The sequence below is a fragment of the Marmota marmota genome, unplaced genomic scaffold (assembly GCF_001458135.2).
Source record: "Marmota marmota marmota unplaced genomic scaffold, marMar, whole genome shotgun sequence".
Lineage (NCBI taxonomy): Eukaryota > Metazoa > Chordata > Mammalia > Rodentia > Sciuridae > Marmota > Marmota marmota.
Window position 1 is genome coordinate 10,154,478 of NW_026000051.1, and position 17,470 is coordinate 10,171,947.

At 39.4% G+C, this 17,470-nt stretch overlaps 1 protein-coding gene across 1 annotated transcript in view; it reads left to right on the forward strand.

Moving 5' to 3' along the window:
* Window positions 1-17,470, forward strand: part of LOC107152134 (complement C5-like) — an 85,224-nt gene that overhangs the window by 41,496 nt on the left and 26,258 nt on the right. The window contains exons 23-28 of the mRNA XM_015497664.2: window positions 4,067-4,156; window positions 5,506-5,718; window positions 6,157-6,232; window positions 11,529-11,688; window positions 14,567-14,662; window positions 15,983-16,154. Coding sequence (XP_015353150.1) covers window positions 4,067-4,156; window positions 5,506-5,718; window positions 6,157-6,232; window positions 11,529-11,688; window positions 14,567-14,662; window positions 15,983-16,154 — 807 coding nt within the window. The remainder of the gene's footprint in view (window positions 1-4,066; window positions 4,157-5,505; window positions 5,719-6,156; window positions 6,233-11,528; window positions 11,689-14,566; window positions 14,663-15,982; window positions 16,155-17,470) is intronic.

Below are 17,470 nucleotides of genomic sequence, written 5' to 3' on the forward strand. Positions count from 1 at the left end.
GTTATTCCATTAATTTTAAATGCAAAGCATTGAAATACTAAGAATTGTATGGATTCGCTCATATGTCAGTTATTTTCTATCCATCACAATAATAATTTATACTATTATGTTATATTACCATAAGTCCAAAGAAAAGGTCATTTGCATAATTATTTAGCATGCATTATTTGAAAACACAATAATGTTGATCACTTTACAAATCCATTCCTTATTGCTCCTGATTCTTTGATTTTCCCTCAACTGAGATATGCAAACTCCTTGAAGCTAGACTCTTGTAAATATTTGTGCATTAAGTCAACGCCTACACACAATATATATTTCTGAATTTTTTAGAATGTGCTTTGTGAACAACTCTTCTCAACAAGGGAAGACAGACTGTCATTCTTCATATTAAGTTGTTACAATTTACCTTCTTGTCATATTCAGTCCTTCCTGTTTTATTTCCATGATGCAACAGTGGGAGAAAAGACATTTACTTACAATTAAAGACCACTATACTCAGAGTTCTGTTTCCTCAGGGAAAGAAAAGTGCTACTACTTTTACATTTTAAATCAGCTGGGTATCACAAACTGAATAAGGATGACTTCAGCAGAGTAACAACAGAAAGCTCCTTCCAGCGTGCATGTAGCCACCCAGGCACACACCCACAGAGGACCCTCCTGAGTGGGCTAGGGGTAGAGACACTGCGTGTTCTGAGATCTGAGGCCTGGGGCAGGGCCGTCGAGCCTCAGAGCCTCCATGTCCTTTCATCAACAGTGCTTCCCATCCTGACATTATTGCAAGAAAAATCCCAGCCCCGTCTTATTTGTCCTATGTGTAAATAGTAGGGTCAAAGAGAGGAATGATCTTTTTATCTAGAATGAATCCCTCTAGGGAATTTCTTAGTTTAAAACTTTCTGGGCTGGGGATAGAGCTCAGTCGTGGGGCACTTGCCCAGCATGCACAAGGTCCTTGATTCCAACCCAGCACTGGGAAGGGAAACAAGTCTACGCCTCTTTCCCATCTTGTCATGTGACCTTTTTTCCTTATAATTTTAGGCAACTTAGATTCAGGCAGCTTCGTTGCCTTCTAGGAAGCCAAAGAGGGTTAAGATGGCAATCAATTCTATCCAGTTATCTTTTAGAGTTTATTAATACTTCCAATATTTATATATTAAAATTGCTATTCCACAGTGACACTCTACAGAATTCAGTGTTTTAGAAATAATCAGGATGAACCTGAAAAAGTACATGGATGATAATAATGTTAAATGAAATATGAAAATATGTGTATGGGTGAGGGATAATGGGGTCTCACAGCACACTGGGAAGTATTAGCCTTGAAAAATCTGGATAAGCATTTATCTGGACTATATAGGGGGACTGCTGGGTCAAAGGGCATACACATATTTAATGTCATTTACTCTTCAGTATTCCTGCGCTTCTACCAACACAAGGGTCCTCTTCTCTCCCTAGCTATCACCAATTATTTCTGTTACTTACCTCTGTGAATTGTGTCATTTTTTTTTGATGGCTATAAAGTAATATCTCATTGTCATTTTAGTATCGATTATTCTGGTTAATTTTAAGCATCTCTTCATATATTTATTAGCTGTTTAAATTTTCCACCTGCCCATTGCCTATTCACATCTTTTTAACTTCTCCTATTTCCCTTTGGATTTGTCCATTTCTTCTTCATTTTGTCTCTGATATACTTTGAGTAACAGAAAATCTAAATGGGTTTTGAACAATGGTTCTTTATACTGGGATAGTCAAATCCATCATAATTTGTCTGATTTATGATTATTTATTTTGGGATAATCTTTAAGAAATCTTCCTCTACCCTTAGTTCAAAAAGACATTGATGGATATCTCATTCTACTGATTTTACAGATTCAGCTTTTTAGCATTTTAATCTTTCTGGAATCTACCTTTACATGTGATGTCATGATGTCATTTGCTGATGATCTCTTAAAAGAAGTAAAATTGACTTCCTGAGTTCTAACTTCCTCCTTTAGCTTTTCCATCTGGTAGCAGAGTTGTCAATGAGAATTAAAATAATCAAGAGCAAGTATCAGGGGAGAAAATGGCAGAAGCTCAAATTTAGATATTCACAAACACCTCTCTATAAATAAGTGCCATGCATCAAGCATGAACTGTATGCCAATTTCTCTATCTATACCATTTCACCTCACACACATCCTTTGAGGAAAAAAGTTATTACCTCCATCCAACTAAGAAACATACTGAATTATAGGTTGTGTCTTGCTCAGTGCCACATATTTTTAGGATGCTCTCTTTGAACTCCAAGCTCCATCAGCCATACTATAAGACTCTTAAACGCCTTCACTGACTTTTATCTTAATGTAATATCCTCAACACTTTTCTTTTTTCTTTTTTATTTGTTTTAATTAATTATACATGACAGTAGAATGCACTTATATACTTTGTATCATACATAGATGGGATATAATTTCTCATTTTTCTGAGTATACATATTGTAGAATCACATTGGTCATACAGTCACATACATACATACAGTAATAACGTCTGTTTCATTCTACTATTTTTCTTATCTCCACATCCCCTGCCTTCCCCTCCTTTCACTTCCCTCTACCTAATCTAAGGTAACATTATTTTTTTGCATTACACTTCTTAATACACATAAATACCAACTTTTTGTATTTCTGTTTGTATATAAAGTATGTTGACCCTAATTCAAGTCTTCATACATGTACTTCGTATAATGATGTCCATCACATTCCACTAGCCTTGTTAATCCCTCCCACCCCTCTTCCCTATCTAGATTTCATCTATTCCTCCCATGCTCTCTCTCCCAATCCCACTATGAGTCAACCTCCTTATATCAGAGAAAATATTTGGTATTTCAGGGACATAGCCACATCAATGTTTATAACAGCTCAATGCACAATAGCTAAACTGTGAAGCCAACCTAGATCCTTCAGTGGATGAATGGATAAAAAAAATGTGGCATATATACACAATGGAATTTTACTCAGCATTAAAAAAGAACAAAACCATGGCATTTGCAGGTAAATGGATGGCATTGGAGAAGATAATGCTAAGTTAGCCAGTCCTCCAAAAACAAATGCTGAATGTTTTCTCCTCTGCACTTTTCAAGGCTAATGGAGGATGAGGTCTCATGAGGAACATTCCTGCATCTTTGGCAAAGCCATGTGGCTCGTCCATTAAATTGCAAACTGTCACTCATTTCTTCAGCATCTTCCATGAGCCAGGGACTTTGTGAACTTCAGTTTGAGTCAGAGATAGTTCCTGTCCTGAAAGAGCCTTCTTAGCAGGACAACAGGAGGTAGATTCTCTTTCTGATGACTACAATGGACTCTGCAGTAAAACTTCCTCAGCTCAGATCAGCTCCACCTGGGGTAGTGGCCTTCAGCCTTTCCAAGCCCAATTTGCTCATCTATAAAATTAAAATAATAAAAATAGACCTAACACACAGAAGTGTTGTGAAGATCCAATGTAATAACACATTTAAAGAATTTAGTGCAGTGCTTGGTACTCTATCAGTACAATGATAAATGTTATCATTTTGTGATATAAACCACTAAGTGATTATAATAGAAAAATTCTCCTGAGATCAGTATGCTAAAACTCTGCTGTTGAGGACATAGAGAAAAAAATAATATCTAAGTTAGACTGACGGGACAGTGGAAAGAATTTCAGGTCATGCTTCCCAACAGTGTTCAAATAACCTTGACTAAGAAATTACATATTAGTTATTTTTAGATTTCAGTTCCAGGAACAATTTTCTCTCTTTGGACAAAATGGCATGCTACCCTATACTAGTGAATAAACTTGATATATCCTATTTATTTCATGTCAGAAAGCTTACAGTCAATTTAAATATTTTATTTTAAAAAATTATATAAGCCTAGGATCTAATTTTCAAAAATCTTGATGATTTTTCTTTCTTTTAAAATTTTAATTGTTATTATTGAAGTCTTTTATTCTGAAAAATTATTTGGCAGTAGGTACCTTATAAATAATCTGCAAATAGTCTCTTCCCTGAAGAAGTCTGTAAGTCTCATCATTTTTTAATTTATAGGTGTCATTAGCAGACGAAAGGAATTCCCATACAGGATACCATTAGATTTGGTCCCCAAAACAAATGTCAAAAGGATTTTGAGTGTAAAAGGTAAATTAATAAATCCCGTTTTTATTACTTACTTCACTTTGTGCTTTAAACAAAAATCAAATATCCTCGTGATTATTGCATTTATGTTTCTGCAATTCCCTACACACACAGCTCTGCCCTTGAGCGTACCCTGTCGCTTGCTACTCCCACCCCCACACCCCTTTCAAATGCCTGATTGCTTCTGCAGCTGTCTTCTGCCACTCGCCCGATTTAAATGGAGATTATTAATTCTCCCATGATGAAGGGTAAGGGCTGTCATGGGCCCAGAGACCCCACTAAAATGGGGGTGCAGCTGCTTCTGGACTTAAAGAACTTTTCAGGGTCCTAACCAATCGTGCTCCATAGAAAGCTTTGTGATATGTTGCTTTCCTGCAGAATGACTGGTCCCAGAGGGGCTGTATTACTCTATTTGTGCTGCTATAATAAAATACCTGAACCTGGGGAATTAATAAAGACAAAATATGTATTTCTCACAGTTGTGGAGGTTGGAGGTTGGAGATCATGGTGCTAGCAGTTTGAGTGTCTAGCAAGGGCTGCTCTCTGCTTCCCAAGTGGCCCTGTGTTGCTGCAACCTCACATGGCAAAAGACAGGGGCAAAATGACAAAAATGTGTGGACAGCTTCCCACACCTCTTTTATAAAGTCATTTATCCCTTCATGAGGACTGAGCCTTCCTGACCTAATCTCCCCAAAGCCTTCTAATACCATCACCTGGGCGGTTAGGGTTCGGCATAGGTTCTGGAGTGGCACACACTTTGAATCCACAGCAGTATCTCTCCCTGCAGTATGTTCGCAGATGTGGCATCTTTGATGGGCTCCCCCTGGTCTCTGGCCTTCATAATTCAATAACTTAACACAATATGACAGCATGTCCTGACTGTATTTTATCTCAGACAAAACCTTGGAATCACAGATCATTGCTACTGGAAAGGATCTTTTTGATCATGCACAATCCTATTGTTGGATTTATCAGAAAATGTCTTGCCTATGGTTGCACAGGGAGTTATAGCAGAGCGATCCCAGCACTCCCCTCTCCTGCTCTTTGCTTTGCTTCATGGGAGGATAGTTACTATGATTTATGATGGTCTAAATCTATCAGGTTGAATGGCAACCAGTTTGCCATGTTCTCTAAGCAGTAATCTATCTACTGTATTATACCATCTACTACTATAAAATAGTAATGTTTTTAAGTCTTTTTTTTTTTTTGATTCTTTAAAGTTCACATTCCTAACCAGATGGTTCTTCTTGTCATTTTTGAGAAGCAGAGTAGAGATGGTTGATCCTCTCTAGAGTACACTGTTAGATGTTGATAGAAAGGGGATGTGTCTTCTTTGATTTCTTTTGTTTCAGGACTGCTTATAGGTGAAGTGCTGTCTACTGTTCTGAGTCCAGAAGGCATTGACCTCCTCACCCACCTCCCCAAGGGGAGTGCAGAGGCAGAGCTCATGAGCATTGTCCCTGTATTCTATGTTTATCACTACCTGGAAACAGGAAATCACTGGAACATTTTTCATCCTAACTCATTAACTAAAAAACAGAACCTGAAGAAAAAAATAAAAGAAGGTAAAAATAATCTATTTTATATAGTAATCCAGTGGGTTTCAAGCAAATATTTAATTAAACTAGCATTTAAGTTGTGAATTGTATAAAAGCTTAATTACAAAAGAATTTTAGGGGGAAAAAAACATGAGTTGGACCCTGCTATATAAATAGATACTATTTCTTTAGCATTTTGGCTTAACTTTCCAAAATGCCTGGATGGGAGACAAGACACCTGCATTCCAAACCCTACTGAACACTTCCTTCCTCTTTGAATGAGATTAGAATGTTCTACTTGATAATTGCCAATTCAAGCAATTCCTTTGAGAAGTTCAGTGTTGGCCACAGAGCACATGCTTGCTGCCCAACACCAAATGCAGTTTACTGCTCCCAGGGGCTGATACTCTTTGAGTAGAAATGGAGTTCAGTGGAGCTCTGTGTTCTTTTTCTGGTGCCTCTTAGGGATGGTGAGCATCATGTCCTACAAAAATTCTGACCATTCTTACAGCATGTGGAGGGGCGGAAGTGCCAGCACTTGGTAAGTAGAAGTTTTTTTTTTTTTAACTTATATTTCATGTAGTAGTTGATTAATTAAAGAAGAGCTATCATAACGGAACTCCATTCCTCCAGTTGATCCAACTAAAAGCCTATCTAATTCTTCACTCCTCTTTTTCTCTTACAACACACATCTGATCCTCAAATATCCTTGGCTGCATCTTCAAAACAGATCCTGAATTTGGCTGGTTCTCACCAACTCCATCACACCATCCTGGCCAAGCCAGCATCCTCTCTGGATGATTGCTCTAGCCTCCTCTAGCCTTCCGACTTCAGACTTGGATCCTCTTTGGTCTGTACTCAACACAGCAGCTGGAACAACTCTGTTAAAATGCGAGTTAGGCCAGGCCACTCAAAACCATTCAGGAGCTTCCCACCTTATCCAGGGTAGAATCCAAACTTTTAATCGAGAGTTAGAAAGCTCTACTGATTTCCACGTCACTTCACCTAGGTGATTTCTCCACGCCAGGCAGGCTCCCACCTCTGCACCTTTGCACCGAGTGTTCCCTCTGTCTCTTATCCCTCCCAGGTGTCAGCAAGACTGGTTCTCTTATCTCCTTCAGGTCTTTACCAGAAGTCACCTTCTTAGTGAGGCCCTGCTGTATCATTCTGTTTAAAATGGCGACTTGCTTTCATCCTAGCACTTCCTGTCCTTCTCTGTTTGTGTCCATTTTCTCCTTAACATTTAGTGCTAACATTCTTACTTATTCCACTGTCTCTCCCATTAGAACATAAGCTGCATGTGGGCAGTTTCAAATGTGCCTAATGCCTGGTACATGCCTGGTTCATACCGCGTGCTCAAAAAGTATTTATTCAATAAATGATAACTTCTGTAATTCTGATAATTTGAGGGTAAGGTAGTCTGAATGAATTAAAAGTCCACATAGCAGTCTATTTTCTTTTTTTTTTTTTTTTTTTTAATATTTATTGTTTTAGTTTTCGGCGGACACAACATCTTTGTATGGTGCTGAGGATCGAACCCGGGCCGCGCGCATGCCAGACGAGCGCGCTACCGCTTGAGCCACATCCCCAGCCCCATAGCAGTCTATTTTCAAAAAAATACTATCATGCTTTGACAAAATACTTAACAAAACATAGCTTATCAACCTTGGTGGGTTCCACTATGTGAAACACATTAAAGGAGTTTATAAATTACAATGATTTAATTTTAGATTTTTCCTTTTAACTATCAAGAGTCCCCAGGATTTCCTCCCTGGTCTCTTATTTCCTGCAGTCTCTCCTTGTGCAATCTCATCTTCGCCCAAGACTTCCATGATTTTATGCTGATGACTCCCTAATTGATGTCTCCAGGCCTAACTTCTCTCCAAAGCTCTGCAGCCCAAGGCCTCAAGCACAGTCTGTGTCCAATTCATTCTCTCCTTCTCAGACACGTTTCTCTGTTCCCTTCATCAGTGCCCGGCAATGCCCTACCCTCATCCCCACCCGTCAAGTCAGGCTCCTCAGTTGGCTGTTGACCCCTCCCTTTGCTTTTGGTTCCAAGTCCAATCAGTTATCATGTGCCACAGATTAGACTTCAGAATTGGGTCCTACCACATGTAGGTGGCACATTTTCAAAGACTCATGGGTCCTGGGAGCACACCAACCAGAGGGTAACACTAGGTTACAGGAGTAGAAGGGTGTCAATGCTGACAGGAAACTGCCACAAGATGAACTGGGAAGCAAGCCTGGAGAACAGAAATCCTGAGAGAAGGTGACATGACCTCTAGGTCAACACCAGAGCCCTTCAAGAGGTCGGGGCAAGGCGGAGTGGATAGCGTTTAGCCAGAAACAGGAGCACTTGCATGCAATGAGTACTGTCCTTGACCCTGTAAGTTCCTTCAAAGAAATAATATGCATAAGAGGAAACAGCACCTGAATACCCACAAAAATTTTCTGGAAAAACAAAGACCAAAAACAAAAAAATATCATTCATACTTTGAAAAGTATACATATACAAAAAAGTATACTATTTATATTAACAAAACCCAGAATTGATGATTGTGAACTTTTTTGTGTTATATTATTATAATTCATAAGAATCCCTTTTGTGTTTGATTTAAAAAAAAAAAAAGGTTTTCAAAACTAGTATCAAACTAGCTATCATTCTGCAACTTGCCTATTTCCTTCAACATTTAGGTTTTTAGGTCTAGCAACATAGGTAGATCTAGTACATTCCATTCATTGCATGCGGTATTATATTTTACAAATATATCACACATCATATGTTCCTTATCCGTTCTCATTTGATGGACAATTCTTCCAATTTTCAGAAATTACACTCTAATGAACATCTTCATATGTCTCTTTGTGCACACCTGTGAGTTTCTGTAGGGTGTATCCCCAGAAATGGAATTGCTGGGATGTAAGGCATGCACATTTTCAGTTTCATTACATTTTGTCAGATTTCTCTTCAAGGTAGTTTCAAACATTCTTTTCCACTACAAATTTTTAGTATACCAGATCCAATTGTAAAGCTGGAGGAGCTAAGCCAGCCTAAAAGAGCTTCTAGAGAAGGTCTAGAACAAAAGAAAGGTCTAGAACAAAAGAAAGTCAAATAACCTACAATTTCTTCTTTCCTCCAAGTCACACTTAAATTTTGAATTTCAGAGCCATCTAGAAAAGACAGGTTAGTGAGAAGAGGACCCAAAAAGCCTGAGCCAGATGCTCTTGCTTCATTATTAACTAGTGAAGAGCTGTCTAAATATCCATTCCTGAAGGACTCTGGGTCTGAGGCAACCCAGGACCAAACAGAGGCAGATACACTCACTTAGACCCACCGGATATGTAACTGTAAGCCAGAACTATTTTTAGGTGTGGTCATATAATTAATCCTTATAACAGATTCCAGGAGTGAGAACCTTTTTTCTCTTTATTGCTATTGCCTTGAAACTGAAGCCCAAGGAGGGTGCATAAGTGGCCAGATAGCTAACAGATGGAAAGGGAGCCTGGCCTACAACTACGCTTTTAGGCTTCTCTAGGCTGCTAACAGAAAAGACATTCCCAGAAGCTAGATTCCAAAAGAGCTCCAGTGAGGATTTTTTTTTTTTTTTTTTTTTTTTTTTTTGTAGGGAGATGCTGGGGATTGAATCAGAGGCACTCAACCACTAAGTCACATCCCCAGCCCTTTTTTTGTATTTTATTTAGAGATGGGGTACCACTGAGTTGCTTAGTGCCTCATTGTTTCTGAGGCTGGTTTTGAACTCACAATTCTCCTGCCTCAGCCTCCCAAGCTGCTGAGATTATAGGTGTGTGCCACCATACAAGGCCCAGTGAGGGTTCTTGAATATGGCCATCATGGAAGTGTTCCTCCTGCTTGGGAGCAGACTAGGGGATTGCAGGAAGAGAATCTCTCAATTATTTTCCCTAAAAGTCAACAGAATAGAAAATGACCTTCTGATGTCATCAGAGGAAGATTAAGAAAAGGGACCCACGTGGGGAGAGAGGCTGGGGCTGGGGCTCAATGGTAGAGCATTTGCCTCAGGCATATGAGGCACTGGGTTCAATCCTCAGTACTATGTAAAGAATAAATGAATAAGTAAAGATATTGGGTCCATCTGCAGCTTAAATTTTTTAAAATAAATTAATAAAGCTATTGAAACAAAGATTAAGAACAATATAAAGACCCATAAATAGGTTCATAGCTAAAATAGTTTCATGCATCTGTACCAAAATACTGTAATATATAAAATCATCTGTGAAAGAATGAGGAAACTATGTATATAGAGTCTATACATATATGTATATATGTATAGACTCTAAGGTATATTATTAAATGAAAAAAAGCCAAGTACAGGATAATGTAAATATACTACTGCTGCTTTGGTGTGGCCGGGATGGAAAGGTAACAGGGAGCTTATTGTCTTGTCTTTAATATCTGGAAGGATCGTACGAGAAAGAGTGGGGGGTAGGGAGTGGGTAGGAGGAAGATTCTTCGTTATCTATCCTTTTATGCATTTGGATTTTTGAATCATATGAAAGTTTTCCCTCTGAAAATTAATTACTTAAAATGCGTTTTTTAAAAAGCAAATGATTTTGCAAAAGGTGCGGAGGGGAAAGGAAGTGGGCCTGGGGAGAGGAAAGATGGTGGAATGAGATGGACATTATTACCCTGGGTACGTGTATGACTGCTCATATGGTGAGATGCTACATCGTGTACAACCAGAGAAATGAAAAGTTATGCTGCAATTGTGTACAATGAATCAAATTGCATTCTGTTGTCATATATACCTAATTAAAATTAATTAATTAATTAATTTTTAAGTAAAAAAAAAAAAGCAAGTGAAAACAAATTAGGTCTGAGATACAGTTCAGTTGGTAGAGTGCTTGCCTAGCATGCACAAGCCCTGGGTTTGATCCCCAGTGCCATACACACACAAAAATATCTTATGGATTGTGGCTGTAGCTCAGTGGTAAAGCATTTGCCCCCGCATGTGTGAGGCACTGGGTTCAATCCTCAGCATCACATAAAATAAACAAAGATACTGTGTGTGCATCTACAACTGAAAAATATTTAAAAAAAAAAAAGAAAGCAAATTAAATAAACCTACAAAATTTTAAAGTGAGAGGAAGTGGAGTAGGGGAGTCAAGTGATCTGAGTCTGGGATGTGGAGAGGCCAAGAGGGAGCTGCTCTTGGGCAGCTAGAAAGGAAAGAGGTGCTTGAGGAGGTCATGAATTCCATCCTGCCTAATAGCTCTGTGTTAGATCCTAACAGAGACTGAAATTGCTTTTTGTCCAAGTAATCCTGATATTAAAAGTTAAAAGTTCCTTGTGTAGTAGCAAGCTTTGTGCCAACAGCAGAGTTCAAGGGGAAGAAGTGAGATAAGACAATCCCAGGGGTGCTGGGAAAGGAAATTCAAGCCTTAGCGATTTAGATGCCAACACTGTGCAAATTTTACAACCTAGAATTTACAGTTTTACTCTTCCATGGCTTGTGTTCGTGTGTCAGTATCTTGACTCAAAATTATTTCTTTCACCTTGGTTTTCTTTAACCTTAGAAAGTATTTTTTTTCCTTGTCATTGAGAATCAGTTTTAGCTTCTATGCTAACTAACACTGTTGTAATCACAGAAGACATGCTGTTTGCATTTATTATTGACGGAATGTTTTGGAAATCTTTCAAATGTCTTATCACCTTGTAAAATGGTGACTTCCTTTGGAATTGTGTTTTAAATTTTTTACTTTCTTTGGAAGCATAAAATTGTATGAACTAACACACCCTGCAAATTGAAAGCCAAAAGGAATTCAGCATTCTAAATATTTATTTGATTTCTGTCTTAAAGGTTAACAGCTTTTGCTCTAAGAGTACTTGGACAAGTAAATAAATATGTAGAGCAGAACCAAAATTCCATTTGTAATTCTTTACTGTGGCTGGTTGAGAATTGTCAATTGGAAAACGGATCTTTTAAGGAAAATTCTCAGTATCAACCAATAAAATTACAGGTAAGGAAGTCAAATATATAAATTAGCAATAATTTTATTTATGAATTTCATTCTCATTCTACTAAGGGAGGATGAAGAAAATAGGAATAACATATATGTAATCTAGCAGGAAACTCCTCTTGTGAAGAGGCAAAGAATACTAAAGCCTTCCTATACTCTCTGAGATGGAGAGATCCTCAAATAGCTCATTGGAGGTCAGATAAGTGACTGGTAGAACAGGTATTTGTAGTTCACATGGGTTAACTTCCAGAAATCTCAGAATAAATAAAATATATCAATTTGTCTACCTCCCTTTGGCGAGGAATCTGTACCTAAAGTTCAGAGTCATCTTGCAGATCAAGGTGTTGTCGTGAAAGATGAGACCTTATTTAGACCCTGTTAATAAGAGAGATGGGGGTCAAATTATTTTAAAAAGTAAAAGGAAGAGTTTTCTGAGATTAAAATCTACTTACAAACTTGAATTACAAAGAAATTACAATATCGCTCCAAGGTAGCTCAGAAATTCCTTCTATACCTTACATAAGATTCAACAGAATTTTTTATCTGCCTGCTCTTATCCATTCCCTTTCATATCAAGCACAAGTGACTTCCATGATTGACAGTGGATCTCATACTGGTCCCTTGCTATACCAATAGCAAAATATTGGACTCCCATGAGAAATGGGGGCAACTAACATCATCAAGGCGCTATTTGAACAGTAAAATACTATAACACATTTCTTTTTGAAATACCCACCCATCCTCCCATCCAACCATCCACCCATCTACCCATCTATCCGCATTCATTCAACAACCATCCACCAAGCACCTGATCATGCCAGGGCTTATTTGGGCATGGTAGGACAGAAGAGCCGAGAAGAATGGACCCCAGATAGTATCCCTGCCACAAAGAAGCTCATACACTGGTAGAGAAGGGAGGGTACAAATGCTAGCCTAAGCACTAGCGACTCTAATCAAGATATATGTGGGTATGTTCACTAATGTACTTCATATGAGTCAAAAGATATTTATTAAGTACTAGGTGGCAGGGACCCAGCCATGAACACAAGCAAAGTGGCCACTGAAGCCTCAGAGCTCAGGACCCAGCAGAGAAGTCAGACATCAGGTAACTTCAAGTCGGGGCACATACTAAGAAAAGGAAAAAATAGTCAGGCATGGTGGCACACACCTGTAGTCCCTGTGACTCAAGAGGCCGAGATAAGAGGATCCCAAGTTCAAGGCCAGCCTGGGCAACTTGGCGAGAGCCTGTCTCAAAATAGACAACAAAAAGGGCTGGAAGTGTAGCTCAGTGGTACAGCACCCCTGGGTTCAATCCCCAAGACCAAAAAAAAAAAAAGAAAAGAAAAGAAAAGAATGCAGGGAATCTAACCTAGATGGGAGGAATTGGAAAACAACGAGTTGACCAGGCTCCTGGGAGAAATAGGAGGGACACAGAAGGAACATTCCAAGTAGAGCCACAGCATGCCTGATGTTTTTCATCAGTATTAATAAATTTCTTTTTTTTAACTAAAATTAAAATTGTATATATTTATGGCATAAGGCCTGATGTTTTGGTGTATGTATACATTATAGAATGATTCAGTCAAGCTAATTAACATATATATTATCTCACATGTATTCTTTTTGTTTGCTTTGGGCATATATATATATATATATATATATATATATATATATATCAGCATATCATACATGTACTCTTTTGTGGTGAAACATTTAAAATCTAGTCTCTTAGCAATTTTCAAATGACATACTACATTGTTATTAACTATAGTCTCTATTGTACAGTCTTCTATGTCTTTATTCTTCTTAGTGAAATTTTGTATCTTTTGCCAATCTCTCCCTAATCCAACCCTAGTCCTAGCCTTGATTACTGCTTCTATGAGTTCAACTTTATTAGATACCAAATATAAGCAGTATTTGTCTTTCAATGACTGGCTGATTTCACCTAGCATAATGTCCTCCAAGTTTATCCATGTTGTCACAAATGACAGGATCTCCTTCTTTTTAAAGGCTGAATAATATTCCACTGTGTGTATTTATACACTATATTTTATGTATCCATGGAGGGACACTGAGATTGATTCCATATCTTGGCTTTTGTATATAATGCTGCAGTGAATGTGGGAGGGAAAATATATCTTAGAGATCTTGATTTCCTCTCTTTTGGACATATACCCAGTGGTGGTACTGGTAGATACTAATTCTGTATTAATTTTCTGAGGAACCTCCATATCCATACTGTTTTCCATAGTAGCTGTCCTATGTTACATTCCCACCAACAGTGTTCAGAGGTCCCTTTTCTCCATGTCCTCTCCAACACTTTTTGCTCGTTGTCTTGCTCATAGCATCCTAGCAGGTGTCAGGTAATATCGCACTGTGGTGTCAGTTTGCAATTCCCCGATGCTTAGTGACATTGAGGATTTTTTTGTATACCTGTTATGCCTGGCATTTTGAATTGCAGAAAGAGAGAATGGGGAGGTGGTTCATTTAAAGAACCGGGACCTTGAGAACTAGATGGTGAGTGGCAGGAAATAAAATTATGGGGTTGAATCTATTTCACTGAAGGTCTTATCAGCATTACATTGGATTTTCACTACCCTTGGAGGAACATACGGGTGAACGGAGACCAGGGCTTTGTAGAAGAGCTGGATTTTCACGGGATCTTGAAGGAGGGGGAGAATTTGAGGGTGGGAGGTGAAGAAGTATCAGATGGGACTAGGAGGTGAGGCAGGAGAGACCAGCAACAGAAGGCACAGGAGTAGGAAGACCTGAGCTCATGGAGAAACGTGGAGTGCGTGAAGGGAGGGCAGGACGTGGGCCTCAAAGAAGAAATTAGAACCAGATCATTTTACTTTTTTAAAACATTGTTTATTTTTAGGGTACCTTGCCTGTGGAGGCTGGACAGAACACCTTGTATCTTACAGCCTTTGTTGTCATTGGGATTAGAAAGGCTTTTGACATATGCCCCCTGCTGGTAAGTAAGAGTCTGCTTTCCTTCCATTTACTGCAGTGTGGGGAAGCCATCAATCAGAGGATACTTAGAAAAAAGTTTCTTTTCCTCCTTTTTCACATTACTTGAAAATAACTTGAACTCTAGAATCAAAGGCTTTCAAAACTATAATAGCTATTAGAGACCACATCCTCTCAACTACTTGAGACTTCAGAAAATGAATGCCTGTAAATAAGGTGAATGTAATCATCCAGTGGCACACAGTACAAAATTGTAGAATTGGGACAATAACGGGGACTGTGAAGGACTGACCCAGTGTCTCCAGCTCCCCTCTCTTACTGTAAATATTGCTGTATGCTTGTTGCCATTAAATTCAGTAACTGAAGCTCTTTGTAGCATGGAAGTACTTGGGGCCACACAAGCACAGGTCTGTTCCTTTGGACTGTACTGTTGCTGAGGGGAATAAAGAGGATCCTCCTACGTGAACCAACATAGAAACTTCCAGAGGCTAATGGCAATGCTCTCTTGGTTTGGGAAGAGCTAGATCCCAGAGCTAAGGTTAAATACTCCTATCTGCACAGCAGGATTCAATGAGACATGTCCTTCAAACTAGGATACGGAACTGAGATGGAAAAAACCAAGGGTATTTGCAGAACCTGAACCTGAACAAAAACAGTTTTAGTTTGTTTAATAAGTATTTGCATTTACACTTATACCGATTACCAGGTGCCTAGAGGACCAGGTGGCACCCGCAGCCATGAGTGGGAGAAGCATGCGTGGAGGGGGGAGGATGAGCCAGAGGGGATGCCAGCCACATACTCCAGGCTGTCGTTCATAGTAACTCTTCTAGTGGTGTTGGCCCAAAGTGATAGAAGTCTTTTCCCAGGAATTCATAGGACCAGAAAGTACTTTGGCAACTGGGCTCTCTTTTCTGCCATTTATAGTTTTACTTATTTTTAGCATAATTTCTTTTGAACACATGCACCTGTCTCCACTATGCTGAAAGGGAAGGGGAAAGTTGTGTCTGTGCTTGGTGCTTCTTTCCAGAGGTCAGGCCTGACATTGAAGTCAGAAACTTAAGGGACAAAACCTCTAAAAGGAAAGTGGGAATTCAGAGGTGAAAAGCCTGACCTGATTTGGACAACCACGTTTCTTCCAAGTTCCGCTCTTCCCCTTCTCTCAGAAGGGCTTGCTTTTCTGAGACACTGTCCATTTCCACTCAGTGGTGTCCTCCCACCCCTTGTCTCCCCTGCCCCGGATGGTGCTCCCCGAGAGCTGTGCTCATCAGTTGACAGGCTGGTGCTTGACCAAGCAAACTTGAGTTTCTTCTGCTCTTGTTTCCAGAAAATCAACACAGCCCTAGAAAAAGCGGACTCCTTCCTGCTTGAAAATGCCCTCCCGCCACGGAACACCTTTACCCTGGCCATTGTGGCCTATGCTCTTTCCCTGGGAGATAAAACACACCCAAGGTTTCGTTTAATTACTTCAGCCTTAAAGAAAGAAGCTGTGGTTAAAGGTGAGACTAATCCTGCACAGTTATTCAGCAAATGTTTACTAAGCACATAGAGTCTGCTAACTTGGGGAAGTGGGTGGCTACAAGATTGAGCAAGACACAGTCCCTGCTCTCAAGGAACAGTCATCACGCTGCAATGCACCAAGTGTTGATATTCATTTATTTATTCATTTACTCAGTAAGTATTCTTTCATTCAAATAATGTGTGTTGAGGTTGTGGCTCAGTGGTAGAACGCTTGCCTAGTATGTGTGAGGTACTGGGTTCGATTTAAATAAATAAACATTTAAATAAATAAAGCAAAGGTCCATTGACAACTAAAAAACATTTTTTAAATGTGTGTTGAGTGTCTCAGGGGCACTTTTTATGTGCCAGGCATTGTCCTAGGCTCTAGAAATAAAGAAAACAGATCCCAAAGAAAAAAATCTAGCCCTTATGAAATGCACATTCCACTTGGGGAGAGACAAACATGATACAAAAATAAAACTGTGAACAGGTTGGTAATAACTGATATGAAGAAAAATAAAGCAGGAAAAGAAGTTATAACAAGGGTAAAGGTTGGGATTTAAGGTAAAATGCTTCAGCTTAATCCTCACAGAGAAGATGGTACAGCTGTGTGTCACTTAACAGTGGGGTGCGTATTAGTTTCACCATCTTGTGAACAATAGAGTATATTTACAGGATCATAGATGGCATAGCCTGCCTGGTACACACTCAGGTCATATGGTACATACTATTGTATAAGCAGCCCATGATTAACTGAAACATATCATACAGCACGTGACCGTTTGTGAGTAAAGACCTGAAAGGACGTCAGGAAGCAAGCCCTGTGGCTGCTAGAAGGATGTTTCTGGTGAACAGAGAGCAAGCACAAATGCCCCAAGGCATGAGCCTGCCTGGTGCCCCAAGAGTAACAGGAGGCCAGTGTGACCATGGGAAAGTTGAGATGATGAGCAGGAAGTGAGGTCAGGGAAGGAAAGGAGGAGGGAGTGAGAGAAGGTTGTGTAACACATTGGAGGCCATTACAGGGACTTTTCAGGATTCTGTGTACAATGATTAGGACGCTTGCCTTAGTCCAGTTTCTGTTGTTAGAATGCGAGAGACCAGTTAATTTATAGAGGAGAAAAGTTTATTTGGGCTTACAGTTCTGAAGTCCAAGAGCATGGTGCCAGCACTTGCTCAGCTTTTGATGAAGCCCTCTGGTGGAAAGCAGATGGGCAAAGTGGGCACATGGTGGAAAGAGAAAAGGAGACTGAACTCCTGGGATAGCTCATCCATTCCCATGAGAAAAAGCATTAACCCATCCATGAAGACTCCACCC